General features: G+C 42.8%; 1 protein-coding gene across 1 annotated transcript; it reads left to right on the top strand.

Moving 5' to 3' along the window:
* Window positions 1-689: 689 nt before the first annotated feature.
* Window positions 690-9,390, top strand: SCCPDH (saccharopine dehydrogenase (putative); the record flags this gene model as incomplete). Its single annotated transcript, XM_009876525.1, has 10 exons — window positions 690-770; window positions 1,251-1,380; window positions 2,905-2,954; window positions 4,416-4,546; window positions 5,083-5,200; window positions 6,319-6,438; window positions 6,545-6,601; window positions 7,688-7,799; window positions 8,624-8,705; window positions 9,171-9,390. Coding segments are annotated over 10 exons (987 nt in total), but the record flags the coding sequence as incomplete, so codon positions are not given.
* Window positions 9,391-10,527: the final 1,137 nt, after the last annotated feature.

Consider the following 10,527-nt stretch of genomic DNA (forward strand, 5'->3'; position numbering starts at 1 on the left):
ATTGCTGGTGGTGTAGGCCTGGGCAGTTCTCGCAGTCCTACAGCGGGGCTGGTTTACTTTTGAAGTAAGTCTTTCAGTGGCATCATAAGAAACTGATGGCAGCTGGGAAGAAATTCTGGACTGGGCCAAAACGCTTTAAGCAGTGCTGGGGTTGAAAAGAGAGCTGGAAGGAAACCCCATAGAAGATGTGCTGCTTTTAAGTCCTAAGCCTCTTTATTGTTTTCTGTAGCGGTATTTCCAAGCCGTTCAGAGGAGCTCAAAGTATGAGAGCGGGAACTTGGATTATGACAACGTCTTGGGAAATTAAAGAGTATTTACTAGGGAGCATGCTGATAATGCAAGTGCAAAAAGCGTAAACAGATTAGATATATGAAGTTGGCCTTGGTGGCCTTATCTTATGAGAGAAATAGGGTGGAGTTTTCTGTGCGGCAAACTCTGTCATCAGCAGTTTCTTATGCTGTTCCTTCTTCCCCACAAACATCACCACCAACTGCCCCCCAAGCCCACAGTCTTCCTCCTCCCTGCCCCCAAAAAATACTGGCACTGTTGCATTCTTGCCCCAAATAGCAAAATCATTAGCCTCCAAGCATTTCCTCTTCTTCTAGATGTGTATGTTAGATAAAGCACATTGGGTGAGTTGTGGTGTGCGGAGGTTATTTTCTTACATGTAGTGGTCTTTCCTTTTGTAGTATAGATTCTTGGGAGAGCCTGTGGTAGAAGCTTGTGTTGAAAATGGTGCAAGCTACATCGATGTCAGTGGAGAACCCCAGGTATGTGACAGTAGAAAAATTACCTCATATCAAGCATCTGTTAAAGGGGTGTTTGTTTAGCATGTTTCCTGTTTCTGCTCACGTTTTTTGAACATGGAGACAAATTGTGCCTCCTGATTTACAAGATCAATCTGCATTAATAATTTTAAAGTCCAATATATAATGTGCATTAGTTGTACAGTTTTCTTACTTTTAGACAAGAGCCTCTTAGATTCTTTCTGGAAATCCAAAATGTTTGAATTCTGCTTCATGCCTCAGTTGTGATCCTGGGTAGGAATTTTGTGTGGGTCACATTACTTTGCACTGCTGTGGCACTTTAATACCGTAAAACAGGACTAATATGTCTCTGTCTTAAGAACTTCAAACCACTTACAGACATATGTAGGATGCTAGGATATAACAGTAAGGCACTGATGGCCAATATTGGGTATGGACAAATAGGAAATTGTGCTTAAATTATTTGTTCTCACTGTGTTTTAGTTTCTGGAAGGAATGTACCTGAAATACAATGAAAAAGCTGCAGAAAAAGGCGTATACGTCGTTGGAAGCTGTGGCTTTGACTCGATAGCAGCTGATATGGGAGTACTGTACACCAGAGACAAGCTGAAAGGTGACTTCTTTAAGTGTGACTTTATGCTGAAAATAAGTCACAGATTATGCTTTCACCTGGCAGCTTCTTCCTAAAGCAGCCATGCTTATGTGGAACCTCCTTCAGTCTCTCTTTTTGCTCCTTTACCAGCTGATGATTTTCAGCCAGATCTGGTAGAGCAAAGTTACAAGTAGATCGCTTTCCCATTTGACTGGAGGAAAGTGGTCACTGGGTAGAGGAGGGATGCAAGATGATGTTACTCACAGATAACCCAGAACCTTAGGTTGTCAACAGCAGGCTGTGGAGCCAGCATGTGGGTATCCCTAGGCCAGCCCCAGCACACTGCCTCTTATGCCATGAGAGACCTGTAGGGAAGAGACAGCATGGACAAGAGGAAGGCTGCAGGAAAGGGATGGCCACTTATAGTCGGGTTTCCTGGTTTTCTACCGCAGGCACTGAGAAACTGTTGTATGAGCCTGAGTAGCTAGTGCCATGCAATGCCTGTTTGTTGAAGAGCAGCTAGACAGTAGCTGAAAGAGGATAAGTCTCTTTTCTCAAAGATGTGAGATGATTTAATTCTGTGCAAATACTGTTTGATCCTAATCTTAAGTGAGGATACTTTGTTCATCAGGTCTGACTGTCAATTGGAAGGGCCAACAGGAGTATTGAACTGTTTTGCATTTATGTACTATTAAAAGAGCTATTAAGTGGGACTGCTTTACGCTGGAATGTATCATCCAGTTTCAGTTTAATAAAATTCAATCTGGATCTGACTGGAGGGAGAGGAGAGGCATGTAAATGAGTATCTGGTTGTTCCCAGGGTTATAATTTGGTGTCTGATCTTTGTTTTGAATAAAGATGTATCTCTTCCTTGGTACGATGGTATTATCACCTGTCTATCCAGTTGCTTGCTCTGAAGAAATTGGCCCATACAACTTCAGTTTTACAATCTCAGACAGAGCTGAGCAGAGCAAATCAAAGCAGAATTTGGAGGAATTTTGTTGCTCTGCTGCTTATCACAGCCAGGCTTTCTTTGCAAAACACAAGCTGTCTAAAATTCAATGTTTTAGGATATCTTGGGTGTTCCAGATTTTTTGTGGGTTTGGTTGTGGGGGTTTTTTTTGGTGGGTTTTAATTTGGTAGTTGGGGTCTACCAAAATCCATAAATCCATGTTGGTTTTCACAGCCTATGTCATCCTTTATTTTGAAAGTTTGAGGAAATTTAACTATGGCTTTGAATATTCTTTTCCTTTTATGTCCTTGTTTGTGTACATTATCTCATGAACTAGATAAGACAAATGAAAAATGGAATGAGCAAAGATACTAGTAGTGACCCTTATTAAGTACTCTACGTAAGAAATTTGATACTTGCCAAGTAACATAGCTGTGGAGCTTAACTGTAGTTTATTTGGCTTTGAGATGAAGATATGACTGTTTTTTCCGGTAGCAGTGTCAGTGGCCTGCTCTTTGAGTCTGCCAGAGTGTACTCTGCCTTTGTGAAGGAGTGACTGCATATGCCCAATAATGTTTTCTCCTCCCTTAAAGGTACCTTAACTGCTGTCGAAAGCTTCCTGAAGGTGAAATCAGGGCCTGAGGTGAGTTGGTTTATACCTTCCTGCAATTTGTGATAACATCAAGGCAGCCTCTTAGAATAACTGTTGTTACACTGATTCAGACCAAGGAACAAGCTGGCAGTTCTCTGATGATGAGTGCAAGAACTTTATCAACTTTATCAGTTGGATTCATTTGCCTAGGCTCTCTACCTACAGTTTGTTGTGCTAAACTGTTTCAAGAAATCCTTAGTTTTCGCAGAGGTGTGGGAAGGACTCACACCCCAGGTAAGCTGTAACAGATGTAATGGATGTAGTGTGCTGCCAGTAATCTTAGTGTTTGTCTGGGTTTTTTTGTTTTGTTTGGGGGCAGAGTGTTCTTGCCATATACATTAATGTATGGAATCTTAATACATGTATACATGTATAAAATAATGTAATGATTACCCAAACCAAGCTGATGTTGGTTCCCAACAACTGAATGTACTGCTTCTCCTGTCCTGTCCTGAGCAATCATTTTGACAGATGGGTCCCACATCGGCACCTGTTCTTATGAACATCGGAAGGAGTGGAAGAAGCCCATGGAATAGGAGAGTAATAGTAATCTGTTAAAGGACAGGGGGTAGTAGTTAATAAGAATGTGTAAATCTGTATGTTGAGTGTAAAGATGGTGTATGTAGTGTAAATTTTAAGTATTGGTAAGAAGGGATTTCAGTAATGAGAGCTAAATTCATTGGGAAGGTTAGAAGATACCTATAATATGTATGTATTATATTATGTGGTACTTGAGCGTGACACAAATGGTTTAGAATAAGGAGTGGTGGTTGTGTTGGATTTGGCTGAGATGGAGTGAATTTTCCTCACAGGAGCTCTCAGAGTGCTGTGCTTTGTAGTGGTGGCTGGAGAAGTGTTGATAACCCAGGAGTGTTTTGGCTACTGCCGGGCAGTGTTGACACAGCACCAAGGCTGTCTCTCCAGAGTTCCCTCACCACCAGCCAGTGGGCTGTGCCATGGGCAGGGTCGTGGGAGGGGACATTCCAAAACAAGTGCCACTTGCTCAGCAGTAAAAGCTAAGAGAAAGGAGAGCGGGTAAGGGGCATTCAGTATTAGGGTGTTTGTCTTGTAGAGCAACTGCTACACATATGGAAGCCCTGCTTCCTGGGAAGCTGCTGCGTATCACCTGCTGATACATCTGGGTTTTTTTCTGCTTCCTTGTGTGGCTTTTGCTTTATTAAACTGCCTTTATCTTGCCCCACAAGAGGTTTTCTCCATCTTATTTTGTTCGCTTCCCACCCTATGGCGAGGGGAGTGATAGAGCAGCTTGGTGGGCACTTGGCGATCAGCCAGAGTCAACCCCACATTTCTTAATGCTATAACGCATGTAATCATAATACGTGATTGGAATAATTGTAGTGTAATATATGTAATCTTTGTAATAGCATTATTAAAAGAATAGATGAAAGTGTTAGATCCTGAATTAATTACTGTTTCATGGTATGTCACCAGGGTTTATGTGTGCATGATGGGACCTGGAAGTCAGCTGTTTATGGCCTTGCGGATCAAGACAACTTGAAGAAGCTTCGAAAAAAAATAGGTTACGCCCCTGTTCCGGTAGTTGGTGCAAAAATCAGAAGAAGGTATAGGAAGCATAAGATGTGAAACATTCTGTCTTCTAACCATTTCAGTACTTACTATATAGATTGTTAATGTGTTATTAAATACTAAAAGATGCATTTAGGACTTCAGGATGGCATGAACACATAGATGCTTGTTCAGTAGAATTGAAGGTAAGTTCAATATTGTAGAGTTGTTCCTGTTTTACAGAGAGAAGAACATCACAGAATTATTACTGGGTATCAGAGTGAACTTGTTCTAAGAGACTTGTAGTAGCATGGTAAAATTTTGAGTTTGATTTCAGAAGTGATCAGTAGAGCAGAAAAAAGGAATGTGAAGGGAATATTATTTTGATTATCAAAATCCATCCTTGCTGTAATGTGTGGAATTCTGAGTTGAGCCAGTGATAAATTTGGAAGGTTGACTTCCAGTGAAAAGAGAGAATGTCATAAGAAAGCTTGAGAAAAAGCCAGTATTGGGTGGGCCCTTACAATCACTTTGTTTCAATGTGTGTGAACATGTGAACATTTCTTTCTGACTCTTTCCCCTCCACTTGCAGAGGCTGTGTGTTTTACAGTCCAGAATTCAAGGAGTACTGCGTTCCATTCATGGGATCTGATGCTTCTGTTGTGAAGCGGACTCAGCGTTATTTGCACACAGAGTTGCAGGAAACACCGGTAAGTTACTGTTACTAGTATACTGTGTCTTTATTACCCTTTTCAGGGAATCTTTCCTTTGTTATAACTGCTGTTAGTGCAGATCTGTGTAGTAAGGTTTTTGTAGTTGGATAAAGAGTAATGAGCTGCAATGTGGTTTTGCTGCTTTAAAGATGGTGGCTTGTTCTGTTGATCACCTTTGAAAGCTGCTTGACCCTGCTGGGGTTCAGGTTCTTCTGGGTGTGCTGGCGTGTGTCGAACTGCTTGATGCTCTGCCTGATGAGCTTGCTTACTGCTACTAACAGGATAGTTAGAAGAGGTTCTTGTAGGGTTCTTATGCATGTCTGATTTCTTTGTATGTATTTGTAGGAAATGGAAGTATTGAGTCACAGAGCTAGTTGAAAAGTAAGCTTTGTTGGTTTTGGGTCAGATAAATACATTAAATTCTGTTCCTGTGCAGAGGCTTCTTTTGTTTTGTCAGTAGGGCTTCTATAAGCACCATAATTGTAGTTGGTGTAACTATGCTACTCATTTGTACTGAAGGATTTCTTTGACACTTGGGTCTTGCATGTGCAAAGTAAAGGCACTGTGAAGTGGCGGTGGAAAAGATGTTTAGGCTTTGTTTTACATGGTTTCCTGTGAAGAGATCAGCACCAACAATCTGCATAGCAGCTGTGCAGAACCACACACAGCAGTTAAGACATGAAGGGGAGATAGTGCTCTAAAAATATACTTGGAAACCACTACTGAGAATAGGCTTGCCATTGCCATTCCAGACCTCTCAAGTAAACCTCAGTTTCTCTTCAACTAAAGCACAAAGAGGAGGTAAGGAGGAAGGCCTCAGGAAAGAAGCCTGAGCTCAGATACCAAAGCACATCTCTCTTAAATTTTTCTACTCATTTACCATAGTCACTCAGTCATGATTCTGTAGTTACATTGTCTCCTTCTAGTGGATTATAAAGCAAAGCATTATTCACAGAGTTGTTTAGCACCAAGACAATTGTTTAAGGCCCTATTATGACAGCTATTATTGTAGCAAACACTTGCATCCACATATGGGGGTAGATGTATTTTTACAAATGAATCAATGCAAAAATTTTAACCTAAGTTCCGTCACTGACAATGTGGTTTTGCCTCAGGTGCAGTATGGCGCTTATGTGAACATAGGTGGTCTTGGCTCTGTTATCAAGGTGATGTTTGCTGGCATTTTATTTCTTCTTCTTGTGAAGTTTAGCTTTGGAAGAAAACTTCTGACAAAAGTAAGTGTTCAAAACACAAGAAGAATTAAGTTGTTGAGAGATTTTACTTTTTGCCTGTCTAGTTTACTGTGGTCTTCCCCTGCCCCTTTCCTCTCTTATTATACAGTACCCGGGATTTTTCTCTGGTGGACGCTTCACAGAGAAAGGACCAACCCAGAAACAGGTAAGTGACTATTTCCCATCACAATTATTGAATAAATTTGTTATGGTAATGGTGGACTAGTAATCTAGAGTCAGCTACTTACCCTCAGAGAAGTAGCTTCTAAATGCACATCGCGTGTGCCTGTTCAGATAGCTTTGAATATTTAATCATGCTTTCTGCTATTAGACATCAAAATAAGTGGAACTTGTATGAGAAGAAACTCGATCATGTTGCTGCATCAGGTGTATTTATGTGGATGGCTCACAGTACTCTGCCTGGCAAAGGGGATGACGAGGGAGATCAAGTACCAAAACCTCAGGCCTGAAAGTGCTAAGAGAATAAATGGACTTTAGAACAGTGACAGTTCTGACCTAGTGGAGTGATTAAAGAAGTTAGATGAGATTGTTAAGTAATAACTCAAAACAACTGCTCTCGTGTTTAGATGGTGTCACGTCCCAACCTTTCAGGACGTTGACCCAGATTCAATGATTCCTAGACCAGGATTAAGGTGCCTTACACCAAGGATCCGCACAGCATTTTTATTTATCAATCACCTGACAACGTGGTATTTCAGTTGCCCACTCAGCACAACCAACATGCTTCACAACAACGAGTTATTAATAAGCAAAAGAAACCGGCCTTGCCATAGATAGCTTCCTGTTAAAGTTAGAAAGAGAGAGAAGGAAAGTGATAGAGAAAGGAAAGATCACCAGCCCTGGATCCAGCGATGACAAGGCCCTCACAGCAATCCTTTAGTGCCAGGCAAAGAGCACGCAACTGCCCAGGGTGGGCGCCTTTTATGGTGGGGGCTTCTGAGGTGGGATGTGTTACCCCTCCCTCTCCCTGCTTCTTGCAGCTACAGCTCCAAGCCCCATCCACCCCCACAGCTCCACCGGTGCAGGGCTGGGGCAGGGGGCTCAGCAAAGTGCTGAGTCACCCCCACACAAACACAGGTGCCAGGCAGGCGGCTCTGGCTTGTTTCCTCTTTGAGACATCTATCTAGTCCCTCACAGATGGTGTACAGCATCTGGCATAATTTACTACTTGTGCTTGCCTGCTAGAAGTGAGTTTCTGTTTTGGTGATGGCACTTGTCTTGTCCACTACAGATGGATGGAACCTCTTTCACAATGACTTTTTTTGGCGAGGGTTACAGTGAGGGGCAAGATCCCCAGAATGGCAAACCCAATGTAAAGATCTGCACAGAAGTAAATGGACCAGGTACGTACGTTAAGAGCAGCTAACTGTTCTTGCCTTGCATTCCCTTCTCTAAAATAGGTTTATGGTTGCACTGCTATTGCTTTCACCCTCAAGAAGTGCTTGCAATGTGGACAAGCCTTTATGGAGCATCGCCTTGGACCTTCGCATTTATTGTGACCTGTTTCTGGAAATATCCAATTCATTGGTGTTCTTGCCAATCCCTTTCCTTCTGACATTTCCCCCTGCCAGTTTTTGCAGAGTCGAGCAGTTAAAGGGAGAGTGCTTTAAGGATAGCTCTCAGGTGTTAAGGACAGCTCTCAGCCTGGACTTAGTATGTGTTTCTTTCTGGTCTTGTGAGTGAACTAAAACAGGTCTGGCATGGTACTAGCTAGACCGTACTTGTGTTCAGATCATTCCGTTGAGTGGGAATGACACCTGAAGTAAAGTTTGGAGACAGGAAGAATGTGCACTGAGAAAGGAGTTAATGCAGCATAGCTTCTTTACACTACAGGTGTAGCTGAATGCAACATTCTTACAGTGAGTGTCTGAATTTAAGCACAGGATGAGGAAAGCTCTTGCTGCAATGGAGAGCCCTCTGTCACCAGGACGTGATTGCTCATGGTGCTTGTGTTGGTTATAGGCCTGTATGCTGAAGCAGTATTTGTCTAGATTAGATTGTAAGGATGTCACCAGCTACCTGGGATGATGATCAGGTCAAAAAGATGTTCTTAAGTGGGGAAAGCTGTTTCATTGCTAGAGATTATTCTTCAGCATGCTATAGGTAAGAGCAAGATTACATTCTGCGTTTCATCACCTTGTATCATTTGTTGTGCTTTTTTTGCCAGAGCCTGGCTATGTCACTACACCAATTGCAATGGTTCAAGCAGCTGTATCTCTTCTGGAAGATGCAGCTTGTCTGCCTAAACAGTAAGTACTTTGCCATGCAGGAAAGCTTGATCTCCCTTAATGCTACTACATGCCTATGTTTCTCTTTGAAAAGACAGATCTTGTAACCTTGCGTATTTCTGCGTTATCTCACTCCAGTGCCTGTGCCAGGGAGATCCTTCACCACAAGCTGACCTAAAGCCACTTACTCTTCATCTGCCTTTCAGTTTGAAAGGATGTAGTCATAGGTTTTTAGTAATGCTTTTTGCAGCATCTGTTGCATCAGTGTCTGTATTTTTAAAGACATGGATTTCTATTGAGTCTGCTGGGTACAGAAGTGAACCTATGAATATAACCAGCTTGCCAAATTCCTCTGTAATATGTTGCCCCGTAGGATAGTGTGTTTTTTCTTTCTTAGGCAGGGAAACACATCCTTGACTTGGAAAAAAAAGTTGTCACTCAACCACTCTACCCCTAACATTTTGTTCTTTTGATTTTCATTAACAGGGGTGGTGTATATTCCCCAGGAGCTGCCTTCTGCAAAACAAAACTGATTGATCGCCTCAACAAACGTGGTGTCGAGTTCTCTGTTATTAGCAAGCCTGAAGTCTGAAGTTGGAACGTAACTGTATGAACTAACATCTTGCCTGGGTCTAACTAAAATAAAACTCATTTGGCTGTAAAAGCCTCATAATGAAGTAGTTTCACTGTGCTATTGTTTACAGCAGAAACAGAAGAAAAAATAGTTAAAAATTACAATTCTTTGCTATAGTAAGCAAACACATAAAGCGTAGAGAATTTTAACTCACAAGCCTATTAGTGACTTCTTGGGTACTAGTTAGAATTTTGTTTAATATCTTTCATCTAAGGTTTAAGTTACTACTTAATGGTAACCCTGTAGCATCTGCTTCACAATTAACCCCAGCCTTCTCACTCTGCCCTGTTCCACAACTATTAAAAGCAGGCAGGCTCTGGATAACGAGTGCCTTAGCAGCTGAAACCACTAGTTACTCAGGTGTGTTTGGGATAGGCACGATTACTTTGTGGTGTTCTTGCATTCAGAACCTTAGTACCCATAGTAAAACAATTATTTCTTGGATTTTAAGGAATAGTCTTGTCTTTTTTTTCTTTTTTTTCTGGGCTACAATAAAGATCAGCTGACTCTGTACCGTTGTCTTAAGGTATATTGACTTTAATCCTTACTTGCATTCCTGTAGTGAGCTCTGCTAACACCAGGAGGAGGGGTTGTCAATGTGACCATGATAAGGAGTACCATTGTTCCTCTCCCCGTGGCAGTTAACAATGGTGATAGGGGCAGCAGCTGAGTGACCCTATGAGCTGGGGGTGTTCAGCACTTCAGGCTTCACCAGCCAGTTCGTGGTGGAGGAAGGGGCATGGGCAGCTGGGAGCTGCAGCTGGGAGAATCTGCAGACGGTGCTGGGGTGTGGGTTGCAGCTGAGGATCATGTGGTGTCCCATCCTTTGGGACCCGCCTATGGGCTGAGGGATGAACTGGAGGAAGCCCCTCAGTGTTGAGGCCATGCCGGGGAGGACAGTGGCTCGGCTTGGGCCATCTCCATTTTGCAGGGAAGACGACACAGCCTCGCTGACCGCCATGGCGAGGCAGACCCGGCTGGTGCTCAGCTGCGTGGTCCCGGTGAGTTTGGCAATGCGGGCGGTGCTCCCTGCCCCTCGGCATGGGGAGAGCGGCAACGAGGAGACCTGCGGCCAGACAGCGGAGGGACGGGAGCCAGCCCGATAAGATGTAACCTTTTGAAATTGCAGCCGAGCTACAAGCACATACACTGTTATCACCGAGAGATATCTCACTGTGATTGCTGGTGGTGTAGGCCTGGGCAGTTCTC

This window comes from Apaloderma vittatum, unplaced genomic scaffold (genome assembly GCF_000703405.1).
Source record: "Apaloderma vittatum isolate BGI_N311 unplaced genomic scaffold, ASM70340v1 scaffold36199, whole genome shotgun sequence".
NCBI lineage: Eukaryota > Metazoa > Chordata > Aves > Trogoniformes > Trogonidae > Apaloderma > Apaloderma vittatum.